General features: G+C 38.8%; 1 protein-coding gene across 2 annotated transcripts in view; it reads left to right on the top strand.

Moving 5' to 3' along the window:
* The window catches only part of PTCH1 (patched 1), a 66,669-nt gene extending 50,115 nt beyond the window's left edge, over nt 1-16,554 (top strand). For both annotated transcript variants that reach the window (XM_083883334.1, XM_083883335.1), the window contains 8 exons: nt 597-780; nt 2,282-2,562; nt 4,054-4,191; nt 6,136-6,278; nt 9,204-9,303; nt 10,650-10,904; nt 11,971-12,502; nt 13,391-16,554. In XM_083883334.1, the coding sequence (XP_083739460.1) occupies nt 597-780; nt 2,282-2,562; nt 4,054-4,191; nt 6,136-6,278; nt 9,204-9,303; nt 10,650-10,904; nt 11,971-12,501 (1,632 nt within the window). In that variant the 3' untranslated portion in view covers nt 12,502; nt 13,391-16,554. The remainder of the gene's footprint in view (nt 1-596; nt 781-2,281; nt 2,563-4,053; nt 4,192-6,135; nt 6,279-9,203; nt 9,304-10,649; nt 10,905-11,970; nt 12,503-13,390) is intronic.
* The last annotated feature ends 657 nt before the right edge of the window (nt 16,555-17,211 follow it).

Genomic DNA, 17,211 nt, shown 5'->3' with positions numbered 1-17,211 from the left:
CCCACAGATGCATTTGCCCACAGTGACCCAAATAACACAGGGCAGTCATCTGCTTTTTTGACGCTGGGCATTTTCTGAATACATAGGTCATAGGAGGCAAGTGTTAGCAAAATTTATACAGATGTTGTTTTATTTTTATAGCTCTCCTTCATTTACTGGGTGGCATTTCCTTCAGTGTTAACAACAGAGGTTAACTGCACACAGACATGTATAGGGACTCTTGCCAGGTTTTCTTTCTGTGTCTTTAAATATGTTTCTCTAACTTGGTTGTTTTTCATTCTTGGCTGCAGCCTTTCAGAATTTGGATTTAATTGGTTCAGTGTATTCTGGCACCGTCTGTTGATTTAGCAGTTATTGTAAATATTATATGACTACTAATTTATAAATAACCACTATCACTGCATTTTCTTAGATTTTGTTTTTCTGGTCAAACAGTAGTTTACTGATGAGTCTCTTCAAGTGAAGGTTTATGTTCTCTTGCTTTTGCCCTCCTATACGTGTGTTGCATCTCTGGGCCATTTGTTGAAAGCATTATGGCAAGAGCCCTATAAGCAAAACTTATTCTGAAAAGCTTCTGATTTTTTTCCATTTTGCAGTTGACTAAGCAGCGTCTTGTGGATGCAGATGGAATCATTAACCCAAATGCTTTCTACATCTACCTGACAGCCTGGGTCAGCAATGACCCTGTGGCCTACGCTGCCTCGCAGGCCAACATCCGCCCGCACCGCCCCGAGTGGGTCCATGACAAGGCAGACTACATGCCAGAAACACGGCTGAGGAGTAAGTAGCTTTTCCCATCTACAGTCAAGTAGCTTAACCCCCTGCAGTTTATGAGTGCCCCGACTCTTGCCTTCAAGCACCAGTAGCCCCTGATGCTGCTCAGGGCTCCCAAGAGCAAGCAGGAGAATTGTGTTACACTGTAGTCATAGAAGATCCAAGCACCACTGCAACTGTGACACCTTTTCAGGGTTTTATCATGTTGAATACTGAGTTACACAACAGTTTAAAGCTATAAAAATTTAGAGTAAGCCTTGCTTTTTTAAGTGTTACCTGATAGTTCTGTCTTTGTGAGAAACCTGGGCATTTCATGAAATTCCTGCTTAAGTTATTCTGAAATTTCATTACTGAAGTTCTATAATGGTTATTCTCAATTCTTAATACCTAAGAAATTTTTACCAAAGTAACTCATACACTAAGCTACTGCACTGATATGGTACAAGAACTAGAGTGACTAGGGCAGAAGTCCCACTTCACACCATTCACTGTTTTCCTGGCACCAGTACCAGCTGGCTTTGCTTCAGCCTTCAATTCATTGAGAGGATTACTGGTTGGACACCAGGAGGGAAGGGAGAGAGCATATAGGGGACAACTAGTGCACTTGAAAATGTGGTTGAGTAACCATACCTCAGTGTATCCAAACCCTAGAGCTCTGTGGCAGTCAGCCAAGTTTTGTCTTAATGAAAATTTAGAGTTGAGATTATAATAGGGCAAATCATGTTAAGCAAGTCAACTGAATGAAGCTGCAGGGTTTGGAGCACACAATGGCAGTAACCAAAAGCTTGTTGTAGAAGTCTTTTCTAGTCATATAGTAGACCTTGCATTACACTCGAAAAGAAGTATGGAGAATGCTGGTTTGTCAAATTATTCAGGGATAAAAAGTTATGTATTTCCTCAGTAACCGATTACTTTTATATTATGGGGTTTTTTTTCCTCCACTGATTTCCATCAGAATGTGGATTTCTGCATCTGAATTTCCAAATATTCGATGGAAATCTTAAAAAAAAACCCTAACCTGCTCAAGCATAACTTTTCTCTAGTTTTGTGTCAGTGGATCTCAGTTAATCTCAGGGAAATGACCTTTGATGATTTCAAAGAAACTGCATAAGAGAGAAGCATTTGGATAAAATTTTAAACTTATGTGATTGCCTACTCCTATGTTACAGTTACGGATTTTTTTACCAGCTATTCAGTAAAAAGCACTATAACAAGGATTAAATATATGGATTGAAAGATAACTGTTAAATTATATATAACTGTTAGGGAACTTGGTGTAGGCTGTGTTCATCCCATTACACTGCATGATAAAATAGAGTAATCTCAAGTACTGTTTCCAGTATTTACTGGAGAGTTTTAAAATTATAATTCATTCCAAACAAGTAAAATTTAAATTTGCCACCTTTCTTGCATTTTGCTGTGAAGAATAAAATGTTTTGCTAACCCTGGTCTCTGTATATCATCTTCTTCCCAAAACCACATTTTAACACTGCTTTCATTTTCCTAGTTCCAGCAGCCGAGCCCATAGAATATGCTCAGTTTCCTTTCTACCTCAATGGATTGCGAGAAACTTCTGACTTTGTGGAAGCTATCGAGAAAGTGAGAGCTATCTGTAATAACTACACCAGCCTGGGGATCTCCAGCTACCCAAATGGTTACCCATTTCTGTTTTGGGAGCAGTACATTGGACTTCGTCACTGGCTCCTCTTATCCATTAGTGTGGTTTTAGCTTGCACGTTTCTGGTGTGTGCCCTCTTCCTCCTAAACCCCTGGACAGCTGGGATCATTGTAAGTTTATTATAAGGGTCTTTGTTGAAGTCAAATTCCTTTCAGCATAGCTCTTGCTGTAGTCGGGAAGGTTTTGTTTATGTCTGGGCCTCTGGTGGAGTATATATATTGCATCATTCATTATATATTTATTCAACTTGAGGGGGTAGGGTTCATGCTGAAGGTACAAACCTTAATAACCTTAATCTTTCGGCCACCTTTTTTGCAGGTTTAGAGGTTTCTTAGAAAGGTACATAAACTTTTACCCTTGCTCAAATGCACACTAACATAAGAAATAAAGACACAGAGGAAAATTAAGAGCTTTATTAAAACAATTTCTAATTCTGTAGTCCTTCTTTTCTCACACATAGTTATTTTTCAATGCAGTTGCTTATGACTAGCTTGTCCATAAATTTTCCTAGCCATTTCTGAATGCAATCTTTGAGGAAAAAACTGAAATGCTTATGTTCTACAGTATGCAGTGTAGAAAGCCTGTAACTGAGCTATCGAGGAGAAAGAGCATAAAACTGCAGAGAATACTCCTCCATGCTTTCTGAAAGGCACCATAAGCCTCTCAGTAAGCATTCAAGTTAAATTGAATGATGATGTTCCTATGTTTAAATTCCATAAACTATCGTATGGTTTATAAAATGCCAGAAGTAGAAAAGCATAAAACAGTTACTAGTTTTTGTAATGTACATTTATATGACAGGTATGTTAAAAGGTAAATGTTTAGTCTAGAATATTTTTCATAGCACCTTATCAAGCAATTTATGTTATTATGTTTGATTCATTAGCTTATAAAATCATTTATTGTAGTGCATACTTTTTTCCTTTGGAAAAGGCATTTATTTTCAGAGTCCACCATTGCTTTTATAAGTGTGTGTATTTTTTTTTTTTCCTGCTTGGCTTTAGCTACTTTTAAGTTGGTTCTCCAGATTTCCTCCCCTCCCTTTTCCTCATTTTTTTTTAACAAGGTAGATGAAAGAAAAATAAAAGCTTCCTCTTATATTTAACTGTTCATTTTGTCCATGTCAATCCCCCCAAATGCCTTAAAAGCTCAGAGGCCCTCTGTAACCTGAGACTCATCAGCTGATTATGGCATTTGCTTTCTTCTATGCTTCCACTTTATTTGCAGTTCTACAAAAGAGAGTTCAAATACAGGTAGTTGAAACTGGAAGGATTGTTTGAAAGATGGGTAAAAACCAAAAAATGTACCTGTTGGGAGTATCCATGATAATGAGGAACAAATGGTTTTTCAGCTCACTGATGATTTGTAACCAATACAAATTTGGTTTTTCATGTGTTAACTGGTTCTTAGAGTGTAATTTAGACTGGCTATTCAGGATTCATTGCCATTGAGAAAAACGAAACAAGTAAAAGCAGCTTGTTTTTGGGAATATGGGATGGCTTTGAGGAATATGTCCTATGGTAACCCTGTTATTTTGAAATGTCTTTCTTCTCATTGTCTGGAGTATAAGAAGATACTAACAGATGTTTGAAATCATCTAGGTGATGGTGCTGGCTCTGATGACTGTGGAGCTGTTTGGCATGATGGGTCTCATTGGAATAAAGCTGAGTGCAGTGCCTGTGGTTATCCTAATTGCTTCTGTTGGCATTGGTGTGGAATTCACTGTTCATGTTGCTTTGGTATGTAAAATCAAGAAGCATTTACAAAACACTTTAAAATAAAATTATGGCAATGTTTGGATCACAAATCCTTACAGTTTCTTGTCAGTGACTTGATTCTCAGAAGGAAAATGGTCACGGTTTTGTGTACCTTTCTGTTTATCTCAATGGAACAGAGTTGATCTTGATGAGGTAGTTCCTAACTATCCAGTCAGTCTCACAGGAGACAAGAGAGGATACATTGGTTATGCTACCTTTTTCTCTGATTGATGCAACTCTATAGAGAAAACAGAGATCTTACATCACCTTGCTTCAGTCCAAGCTCTCATGATCCTTGTCTGAAGCTTCACTGTTGTTGCATCAGTGTTACACAGTGTTTTGTTGCCTCTTGCAGGTAGCTTCTCTATCTTGCAAAAGCTAATTCTTCAGAGTTTTTCAAAATCCGATATTGTGTCATTTGGTTTTTCTGGATTTCTCCAATGTGAACATGTTGGAATTAGTGTTCCATTTGTAAAAACTGCACCTCCTTTTCAGAAGCCATTGGCTAATAACAAGGGGCACAAACATGCAGTCTGTAGGAAAATTTTTTTCTACTGTTTATCTAGTGGTTTAGATTGTGTACAGAGTTAGGGCACATGAAGTCACCCTAAATTAAAAGAATCATTTTGAGAAAAACCACAGTAGAAGTAGGGTAAGGTTAAAGAGGACCAATTTTATCCCTCAAGTGATGACATTTTTTTTTTTCCCCACTGCTACAGATAGACGTTTGGAGGTAAATGAGTTTGCTAGGACTTGGAACAGTTTGGGAAGTGTTAGAAACTAATGATGTAGAAGAGGAGGAAAGAAATTACAGCTGCTTAGTATTGAAGATTTAAAACAGGAAAAATGGAATAAAAAGGACAAAACAGTTGTTTCTAGATGGATAGAAACTTATTTAATTTACAGGACTTTACGAGTCACCTGTACCTGAAGGTAAAATGCCAAGCAAACTGAAAATAGTGGTTTTCCCACATTGACACTAGAGATAAAAACCTTGGAACATATAAATAGCCAAATCAGTGTTGTATAAACAAAAAAGGCAGTGTTGGAACTTCTAATGCAGAATTTAATGAAGTTAAAGAGTGATTCACAATCCACTTGTGGGTCAGTTTTCTGCTATTGCTTGTGAATTGTGACCTTGAGTTTTTTTCTAATTCTAGAGAAGAGAGACTTAAATTCCAGGACTGTGAGGAAGATAGCTGCTTCAGCACATATCTTAATAGTCAGTAGGGAATTAACAAAAGAGAGCCCTTATAATCACAGTAAGAAGATCAGCCAGGTCCTGGTTTTCTTAAACCATTAAGTCATACACAGAGTAGACAAATTCATAACAAACACCAGCATTTACATATTCTTGGTAGAGCTTATTCATAAGGAGTTGTAGGGATGGATGAAGGCAGTTTACTAGTGATATTGTTGCTCAGGCACTACCATGTTCAGCACTATTCCTAGGATAATTTTGTATGTATAGAGCTGCTAGCTTTGAAGTATTAGAATTTTCAAAAACTTTTTTTTTGAGTGAAATGAAATTGTTAAAAAAGTCATGGAAGCCATGAGCCCACAAAAATGAGAGGAGTAGCCCTGCAATTTTCACACCTGAAGTGCTTTCACCATTACATGAATCCTTTTCAGGTGGAAACAGGCAAATCCAGTGACAAAAGGCTACCGTTGCAAGTAGGCATTGCTTCCAGAATTATTATGGTCTGACTCTGTCATTAATGCTTACTCTGGTTGTGTGACTTCAGCAGCTGCTATATGTTTTAACTGCAGGATCAGGCCTTCTCTCAAGGGGTAGCCAGCTACAGAGATAACTTTGATAAACTGTAGTTTGGGTAATTAACTGATGGAAAACTGTGTATGCTAGGGAGAGGCTGTTTGGAAGGTTGTATACATATGCCTAAGCAAATGGACTTCTTTGTTTTACAGGCATTTTTAACTGCCATAGGAGACAGGAACCATAGGGCTGTCCTTGCGTTGGAACACATGTTTGCACCAGTGCTGGATGGGGCTGTGTCCACTCTGCTTGGGGTGTTAATGCTTGCAGGATCAGAGTTTGATTTTATTGTCAGGTAAACCTTTTTTATGTTTTGACTTTCTTTCAAAAATAAAAATAAGTGTGCTTTTAATTTTTATTCACTTCAGTGAATCTGTCATTTTATTACTATGCATGGTGTGTCAAGTATGCTTACATCATGCTCCTGCTTTCCCTCCATTTTATTAACTCCTTGTTACTTGCTAGACATGGTAGTGTTTCCATTGCTGACATTAAAATCTGTTCCAGGAAAATCTGACACTTAGCATGAAGGAACACAAAAATGTCACTCTTTAGAAAGTTTGCTGATTCTGAGTTTGAATTAGTTCAAAGCATCTTGTATTGTCCAGTATTAGCTGCATCTGACCCTTAGCCTTGAGGTCCTCCAGACTTCTTGCATGCACAAGAATTTGTATGCAAAGGACACGTGAACCTACAAACATTCAACTGTGCTGCAAGTGAGTCTCTCAGGGCCTTTCCCTTTTATCCTTACGTAGGTTTTACATAATAAGGAAAAGAAGTGGGGGGATGTGGCAGGGAGAAAGCCCTGTCTGGGACCTGGGGAACCATAAATATGAACACAGAACTTCATACTGAAATGGCCTAAAGGCCCTTCTGTTTAGAACTAAAAGCAGGCTGTTTCTTGTGAATATAATTAAGAATGTGAGTTCCTCAAGTATAGAGGAAAGCAAGTCTTTTCTTGAGGGGAATTTGAGAAGTGCAATGAAACAGATCCTCTTCTATTCCAAACAACCTGTGGAGCTCTGCAAAGTGGCTAATCTTAGAAGTAACACAGGCTCTTTGTGGTAAACTACAGCACACACACAAAAAATAATCCAAGCCCTAAAATGGAACTGAGGTTGAACTGGGCCAAATAAAAAATGCTCTGAAAGATGGCTTAACTGCTTAGGTAGACATAAGCTGGATAGATGATTGGACTTAACTGACATCCATTTGACAAGAAGAACAACAAAATGTCAGGGGCAGGAACTGAGAGAATGACTGCTAAATCTCATCAGGCTTTTTGTTTATGTATGAAACATATTTGAAGAAAGCAGGCAGTTTGCAGTTAGATCTCATGAAACCTGCATGAAGATTATTACTATACAAGTATTCCATGTCCTGAAATAGATTTTTTTTCCTCCTAAATCATTATTTTTTACTTTATTGTATTGGTATTGAAGAAATAGAATTATTCTTTAGGACCTGGTTTTGTAAGGGTTGGAACTTTTTGGCATACAGGTTACTGATAGATTTAACCTAAATTTATGGAGGTACGTTTTTGGTGTGCTACTTTCCTACTTAACAGATGAGATTTTGGCTCATATTTTTTGTCATAGCAAATGGAAGATTGTAGCAGCCCTTCACACCAAATTTGGATTGGATGTGCTCTCAGTTTATAAAATGAGCCTTTCAACTTATGTTATTTTACTTTTTTTGGCCATCAGTTTCTGATTTTATAGCACAATCTCACTCCAGTTTGCTGTGTTTAAAAAATATAGTAAAATAAACTGTGGGGAGCCTGAGCATTGTTAAGAGTGGGTGAAGAAGTTCCTAAACTTCCGGAAAGCGACAGATTAGTCCAGCAATGTGGAAGATTAAGTAAATTACCAGACACTGTATACACCAACTGGTCAAAGCTATAATCCTCCTGTTTATTCTAACATTAGATGGATGAGATGCAAATGTTTTTAATGCCTGTTGTTGATCTGTGTCCCAGTTTAAAGTTCTGGTGGTTTATGTTAGTAGAGTAGATTGGCTTGCTGATTTTTGTTAATGCAGATCAGAAATTCCCAAATGTTTACAATAGCAGAATATTTATAGTTTTACAGGAGTCTGATATATTTGATCAGATGTGGAAACCAGGAGGCAGCAAAGTTTGTTGCCAGCTAGACAATGTAATCAGCAGACCCATTAGTAGCAAACTTGCCCTCTGTTCTTCTCCTTTGCCTTGTCCTCAAGGAATTTACCAAGACTGAGTCCTTGAAATCATTAGTTACAATGCAGCCTTAAGTTTAGTCTGAGCCCCAGCTGTGCGAATACCAACTAGCAAGACTTTCCTTTTACTGACAGGTTTACCTTGGTATTCATGAAGGATCCCAGACCTTAGCCCTCAGTGGTGGGAAAGGACAACTACTTGTGCACTTTTCTCTTCTTCCATAGTAGTTCAGCCTTTATGTTTGAATTGGCTGACGCAAAACAAGAGTATTCAGAAATGCTAAATTGTTCAACAAAAGATTAGCCTGCAATGCAGCTCTGCCATTGTGGAGCACTCTTACTCAGTACAATGCTGAAGCTTACTATAGAATGGGCATTTTCTTTGCAGAAAGCGGGTTCCTGTGTTGTAAAAGAGTTGCAATTCAAGTATTTGGTAAAACTGGAACTCACAGAATTCTAGGCGTTAAGTTTGATTAATGAATGGCAAGGAAAACCCTTACCTGATATACTGTAGATTTAATTAGACATTCTGCTGTAAGTTGCAGAAGCATTTCACAGTGGATTAGCTGCTGGGAGAAGAGGGCTTCTTTTCCTTCTGCACTAAATTGTTCAAATTCTACACCCTTCACTTCATTTGTTTGCTTCTGCTGGGTTTTCACTAATGGGGGCCCCTTTTCATTGTATTTGTGCTTTCAATCCATTCAGCCATTCCCTGCACATTCCATATTTTTGTGTTTGTGTAACATTAATAATTAACATTATATGCTTCCAGATTCTGGGAAATTAACAAATGTAATTTTTTTCTTTCCTTCCTCAACTAACACTTTGGGGAATGTAGCTTCTCTAATTCAAAAGGTAAAAACCCCTGTATCTTATATGGAGAGTGATTGTTTCCTTTGATGTTAGTAATATGTTAGAGTTATTTTAGTATCTGTATTATTTTAACATATGTAGCAGTAATTTGTAATCCCTTGTTTCTAACAGTGGCTATTCTCTCCCCCAAACCATTTAAACTGTACTTCAGGTATTTCTTTGCTGTTTTGGCAATCTTAACCATTCTGGGAGTTCTCAATGGATTGGTGCTGCTTCCTGTTCTTCTCTCATTCTTTGGACCATACCCTGAGGTCAGTAAAATTAATGGTGAACAGAAAAAATAATACTGTGTCTGCACTGCTGTCCCCCTCAATCATCCTCTATTTCTAGAAAGTATTTTAAAATTTTTCTTGGATTAAGTTTCTTGCTGTCAGGCTTTTTTATAATTTTTTATTAAAAGTGCCGTTTGTTACATAGTTGCTACTACTCTATTTTTAAAGGGTTTTTAATAAGTCTTGTTTTAGAGATTGCAATAAGCAAACCTGATACTGTTATTTATACTAGTCGTACAATGTGATAAGCAAAGAAGTTTGTAAAATAAGGATTTCCCTCAATATTTTGCAAAAGATAGTTTGTTTTATACACATACTTTCTACTTTCCTACCTCACTGGCTCTGTTGCATTCCTCAAAGTGTTTAACTGAGCAGACCACCAGGAAGGCCTGTGTGGACCAACACACACAGTGGTGGTCCACAGACCACACCTTGATAACCATGATTGGTCTGCCAGAAGGTCCCCACTGTCCAGTCACCTCTCCCTGTGGCATTCTCCTGCCTCAAGTAGCATTTTTGATGTGAGAAGGGCTTCACTTAGACATTTATGACTTTACAGTACAAAGTCCAAGTCCAGACTCAGGATTCACAGACACCAACTTTATATTTGGTGGTTGATCATTTATTACCTGCTCTGTAGTTAATACAATTACTGTGTTAAATGGGGTTATCTTTATCCCGTGGCAGTAGAATCAGTGTGCTATGTTTCCCATGTATATATGTGTGTGTGCACAAGAAAAAAACAAAAGGTTTATACAGCACTGGTATATTTCAGAAGTGCTTGTGTTCTTTCAATATTAGTAAAACAGTTTTGACAACAATGTGTAATCTCTTAATTCCTAACAGTAGACATGACCTATCTCTTACTCAAACAATGTATATGTGTTTGTTATATATTGCTGTGGTGTTGTATCCGTCTCTCTTTGCAAATAAACACCAAATAACACTGTTGCAACCCACTAGAGGTGATTTTATTAAATCACTGCTAAAGCTTGCTAAAAGGGGAGGGGAGCCCACATACTGGTTTTGGTTTTATTTTTATATTTACAAGTGCATGCACACACACACACATAGATGCCCTTCCTGAGACGATGATACCCAGAAAAATCTGTGTAATCCTGCTTACATACATATCTGCAGATGCAGGTCATGTCTTTTATACTTACATTGATTTTTTTTTCCCACCATCTATGTTCATCAGAAAACTGCTGCTAAGGTTGTTGTGGAATGGCAGGGTGTATTTGGCAGAATGTTGTTTGTGTTAAGCCCTAGTGATTAAAAGGGTAAACCAAGCTGAATGTAACCGAAAGCATTGCTGTCATCAGGTTTCTCCAGCCAACGGACAGGACAGATTGCCCACACCATCTCCTCAGCCACCCCCTGGCACTGTGAGGTTTGCACTGCCACCCGGACACACAAATAACACCTCGGATTCCTCTGACTCTGAGTACAGCTCTCAAACCACAGTGTCTGGCATCAGTGAAGAGCTGCATCAGTACGAGGCCACTCGAGGGCCTGGGGCACCAGTCCATCAAGTGATAGTGGAAGCAACTGAGAATCCTCTCTTTGCAAGATCCACTGTAAGTAGCTTTCATATAGACTAGCAGGAGGGCAAGAAGAAGAAGTTTTATGGTGTGGGGTTTTTTGGGGGGTGTTATTATTTGATTGATTGTTTATTTATTTGTTTGTTTTCATGGAAAACTCTTTCTGACTGACTGTGCTTTGTGACTTTGTGCTAAAACATGTTAGCAGGGAGTGAAGGTTTTCCTCATTCTCCCCTTTAGAACTGAGCTGGAGATAAAGCGGGTACAAAAGCAGGGTCTTTGGCTGTTACATCCCACTGGCACCAGCCACAACAGCTCTCTGTTTGATTACTGTCTTCAGAGAGAGGAGGAGGAGGAGGAGAGATTACAAGATCCCAACCTCTTTCATGCAGCTCTTTGTGGATTGCTATCATATACCTGTCTGTGACAGCACATTCTGGGGAGAAAAATCGGACCCAGAATAAAGTAGTTTAAGTGTTGTACCAAATCGTGGGCCTTGTTGCATCTTGCTACTGGGTTGGCATAATTGTGATTTCAAAGGAAAGTGAAAAAGCTCTGTCTCCTACCCCTGCTGATGTTGCATGCTGAGCTGCAATGCGGATCTGGTTTTGTTCAGCAGAGGCCTAGAAATAGGTACAAGCACAGCCACATTTGAAGTTGGTCACGGTTTATTGACTGATGTAGCTGCTGTGCTTCACGCTCTTTATGGAAATCAGAAAACAGATTCCTACAGTCTATACAAACTACCCTACTAACATCCTGTGTATGTTCCCTGCATGGAATAGCCTTTTCCAAATGCCTGCAATTCTGCTTGTTGAGTTAAGATCAAGTGCTTGTCACCCATCCCTTTGAAAAGATGGACCAGCATGTAGGAAGCTTACAATAATGTTTTCAGCTGTCATCCTGCATTTTTCTGAAGATATGCTTTCCTGGTTTTAATAACTTCAGACAAAAACCATGGAAAAATCAATTATCAGATTCCACAACATTCCCTTTGTAGAGTCAGAGCATTATTACAATTATTCTCCGCATAAAATATAAATAAGCATAGTATTTGTTTGCTCTGCTTTGTCGGGGGCGTAACGGTGCGTGTCTCTCTCAGGTGGTTCAGCCGGAAGCCAGGCATCAGCCGAGTCCTGGGCTGCAGGCAAATCCGGAGCCCAGCGCGCAGCAGCAGCCGTGTCATCAGGGCAGACAGCCCAAACGGGAAGCGAGGGAAGGGCCGCGGCCACCTCCTTACCGCCCTCGCAGGGACGCTTTTGAAATTTCTACTGAAGGGCACCCGGGACCCGGCAGCAGGGATCGCTCGGGCCACAGGGCTCATTCCCACAGCGTGAGGAGCCCGGCATTCGGGGCCGCGGGCGCCGCAGGAGCGACCTACTGCCAGCCCATCACCACTGTGACTGCCTCGGCCTCGGTCACTGTCGCTGTCCACCCTGCCCTGCACAGCCACAGCTCCCGGGGAGCGGGCTTTGCATCCTGCGAGGGACACCAGGAAGCTGGCTGGGCACCCTTTGAGGACCCCCACGTGCCTTTCAATGTGCGATGTGAGAGAAGAAATTCTAAAGTAGAGGTTATAGAACTGCAAGATGTTGAATGTGAGGAAAGGATACCTGGCAACAGCTCACAATAAGGTAGGTCCATCCCATGTCTCTGCAAGCTTTGGGTTGTGTCAGGTAATGGTGATCAAAAGAAGGAGGGAAAATAGTTTCTCAGATGTACCTTTCCATAGATAGCTCTACTTATAGGTCACACTGATCACCTTAAATCTGCTAACTATGAATATAGTATATTTTGCACTAGACATGAGGTTGGCTAAGATAGTGCTCTCCAACACTGGGAAGTCATAGTGCATTCAGATATTAACTACTTCAAAGAACCTTGCAAAATGGATAAATACATCATACAATCCCAGTTTACCAGATGAGGAAAATAAAGCAGAGATGTTGAATAACATCTTCAGAGCAGTGCAACTGCATTTGCCATTGCGTAAGTCCTGTCTTCCGATCCTTGAATCAGGCATGTTCTAAAATCTTATATAAAATTGCATTATCTAGGAGAGTGTAAAATTGCCAGCTACTTCAGGACTTGTCACCTCTTGAATAAAATAGTTCATGTAAGAATTTGAAGTCCATAATGAGGACTGAATCCCTCTGGAAGATGAGCCAAGTCAGAAGTGGGCTTCTTTAGCTTTTTCAAGCTGAAGTGCATAGTAATATGAGACTTAAATAAGCTCAGTATTCAATGTAGCATACTTTTCCTTCAACTGTTCATTGGTTTTGACTGAATTTGTCACAGGTATCTAAAACTGGGAACTTAGAAACTGAAGCATCTACATTTTTTAAATCAGTGTCAGTATTTCTTCACCAGGAAATTAATGACTGAGGTGAAAGCAGAGCCAACATTTCCTGACTGCTAATTCTAGCCACAAGAATCGTGAAATTCATTGCCTTAGTTTGATTTGTTTGTTTTTCTTGAATTTTAGTGAATGTTTGCTTTTTTTTCTGTCCTTATTTGTACAGGGTAATAACCGAAGCAAAGAAGAGGCCAAAGATGGAAAACTGTATTCCAGAACTGCTTGAAGAGAAGAACTGCTTGAAGTTGTAGAAAAGGACATGCTGCATCAGGACAACAGTTCACTGTTACTGTAACCTATTGTATTATTTTGTTAAATATTTCTTTTAAGTATTTAAAAGATGTACACATATGTAATATACGAAAGAACAATGTAAAGTAGTATAATCTGGAGTAATTTGCCTTTGGGCAATAGAATGGGGACAAAATTGTGTGCTCTTTGTACTTTTTGTACATTGATATCTGTGCCACAACTAAGCTTAATCTAGTTCTAAATTTCAGCATAAGTTGCTGCTGCTTAAATATTTTATAATTTACTTGTATAATTCTATGCAAATATTGCTTATGTAATAGGATTTTTTAAAGGTACATGTCTTTTTAAAATATTTTAAATTTGCATATCACAACCCTGTGGTAGTATGAAATGTTACTGTTAACTTTCAAACACGCTATGCGTGGTAATTTTTAAAATAAGCAAATATGAAGAAAAACAAGTTAATCTGGGAGGCTTAAATAGACTTAGCTATGTGCAGGTTTTGTTTTGCTGTATGTGTCCAAGTGTGCATCTGGAAATATGCATGCTTTTGTGTGTATGTTCCTGGTGTACTGTAGTCTCTCTTTTACTGTATGTTAACACTTGGTGGGCTTACAAACCCACTGATGCTGATGTGAGTCTGGCTTTCCCTGTTAGTAGGCACTAGTGAAAACTCTGTTGTTGTTTACCAATATATACAACTATAGACTGCCACCATCAAAGGCCCAACTAAAATACTAGAGAAGACAGGGAGCTGAGGTGTGGAATTATGTTTCAGTTCCCAAACCCTTAATGACTTGGTTCACATGATTTTGGTCAAGTCACTTAACTGCCCCATGCCTCAGTTTCTAATTCTGTAAAATGGTTATAATTACACTTACCTACCTCCCAAAAATGTTGTGAGGCTTAATTGCTGTTCATATAGTGCTTTGATTTTTTTTTTTCCTCGCAAAACATGCCAGGTAAGTGCAAGTGCTATAACCGTTATTTTTTCATTTCCAAAGGTGCTGCATATTGAGAGGTGCTGGTGGTTATAGAAATACAATGAGCATCTGCCTTATTTTGATACTGTTAATTGTGAATGGCATTAGAAGTTGGATAATGAATTGTTTGATGGTGAGCCACACACTTTAGCAGAGTCATTACAGCATTGAAAGCATCTTTGGTCACCTAATTTTCATGGCAGGAAGGAGTTAATAGTAAGTGATAAAAATCAAATGGAAGGATTAAAAGACAAAGTATGTTCACATTTTAAATATAAATGGCTTTCTGGTGGGCCAGGACGGTAATGACACGTAAGGCCTGAGTAGTTTTCTTTTCTCTATTGTTTGTGTTTTCCCATGCTGCATTGGCACTTTTAATTATAACAGCTAAACTGGGATCTCTTTGCGAAACTAATTTAGCTTTTTGTACTATTATTTTTAAACTAAAAGGGGATTACTGCAGGTGAAGGGTCTGGAAAAACACTACAATCTGTGTTCCAGTTGAAAACAAACCCTAGGAACAAAGAACCTTAATTTAAAATAATGCAACACAAGTTTTCATTATCTCTGTCTTCTTTTTTCATCTTATTTCTGCCCTTCACCAAGCTGTTTTTCAGAGCAGGTAGATGTTTGATTTTGTATTCATAGACAAACACAACCAATATTCAGTTTCTAAACACAGCAGTGGTGGGGCTTTTCCTTATATATACCTGAACAGCAGTGGCCAATTCTTTGATGGGAAAGTGTTTTTCTCCAGTGGCTTCAGGGAGTTTATCTTTGCCCACAGACCTTGCCAGCAGAACGTATGGGGATAATTAGAATGCACAAATTTCCATGCCTTTTTTTGCTCACTTGAAAACACTTTGATATGAGGCACTTGTTTACAGATCTCCAATGTGAACGCTCAAAGAGCAGGTGGTGAGAGCCTGGTGTCATTCCCGTGATACATAAGCTACTGTTTCAGTGCACACCAAGGGTTAGTGTCGCAACTGCCTACTGGTCCAGTTCACTGTCTAACATGGAAACTCTTGATGACAAAAAGATATGGGGCCCCAATTTAGCACTAGCAGCATAGTGACCTCAGATCATACAAACTCTGCAACAAAACTGTATGATACTAATTGGAAGCTGCCCTCAACCACCAAGCTTGTGCACTCACATGTCAGAGGTTGGCAAGGCTTCCATTGGCACCACTTTGTGCCACATGCTGCCTTGCTTCCTGCTCTTCCTTGGGAGGGAAGGGGCCCAGGGCAAGCTGCAGTGTCTCCCACCTGCCTCTGCTCAAGTTTTCCTACATGCTTGTGTGTGGGTGAGCTGTCTGCTGCTTTGTGCACAATGTAGACCTTCTTCGATAGTCACATTGGCAAGGGGAGAACTCAGTGGCTGGCAACATTTGTTTTGTTTTGGTTTTGTTTCTTAACTTTTTTAATCATGGGTGATATTTATATTTTTGTACCATAAGAATGTTTTTCTTACAGTATTTGTCATGCCAGTTTATAACAAACAAAATGCAGGGATTTTATTTCTATTGGAAACACTATTACAGTTATGTTTTTACTGTTTAATGGATTTTTATTTGTATAGAGTGCTTACTAATGTTAAATAGGAAAGAGTATATAACATTTACATTATGGACTTGTTGTAGCTTTTAGTGTAAGGAGTTAAAAGGAAAAAAAATATTCAAACTGGGTCTCATTGCCTGCCTGTTTGGTAGGAGTGGGTTTGTGTCATTTCAGTTACAAAGATAAAATTATGCCATATAATTTATTTATATGAAAATTTATTTTTGTAGTGTACATAGTAGCCATCAAGTCTTTTGACAGAAGTATATTTTTAAAGAGTTTATATGTAATGATGATACCATTATGTTTTGGAACACTGCTGAAATACAATTACAGTGCACACTTTTCCTTGTAAAACCCCCTGGAGAAAAGAAAGTGTTTAACAGTGTTAAGAGAGAAAGAGAGTGTGAATATTCATACAATTCTGAACTGTGTTTTAGTTACCATTTGTGATCTAGTGTGGTTCTCATTTTAAACTTTGAATGGAAATGTACAAACTCTCTAAATATTAATGTTCAAACACTGATAGAAATTCTAACATGAATAAAAAAAATATTATAACTTACTAGTAGTGGATCTGGTTGTTTATGAAATGTGTCTTTATTTACTGCTGATGTTCTCTGCAGGTGCAACCATACAATCACTTTGATTGGGAGCATGAATCTGAGACCTTTCACTATTTGGGGTGTATGGGATATTCAGATTTGCCCATTTTGGAACAGGAGCCATTTGTTACCCTGTCTGAAGGGTAGCATGCTGCTCCTTGTCTATTGATTTTGTTACCTTTGTTGCACGTTGCAGGATAGGTTTAGGACTGGAGTATGTGTGTCATTCTCACTCTGAATTAAACAATTCAAACTGTTGGCTACAGCATTTATATAAGGGTTATTTCTTCTTAGGTGTGGGAGGAAATTCTTTGTCTTTTTTCCCATCTCTGTGGTTGCTCCCTAAATTGGATAACAGAATCAGTCTGGTGTTTCCACTTCATGTTAAAAAAAACAAAATATATATATGTTCTGAATTCTGAAAACTAGCCCTCCACAAGAAGGGGGAGACTTGGCAAAATTTCCTCCAGGAAACATGCTACTGCTTGCCAGACAGAGTGCACGAGCCCCACTCATCAGGGAGGAGAAGCTACAGTGGGCAGCAGAGATCAGTGTAAGTAGCAACATGTATCTGAAGTCATTTGC

This window comes from Zosterops lateralis (assembly GCF_965231275.1).
Source record: "Zosterops lateralis genome assembly, chromosome: Z".
Lineage (NCBI taxonomy): Eukaryota > Metazoa > Chordata > Aves > Passeriformes > Zosteropidae > Zosterops > Zosterops lateralis.
Note: the sequence above shows the minus strand (reverse complement) of the source record. Positions and strands in the feature narration are given on the sequence as shown.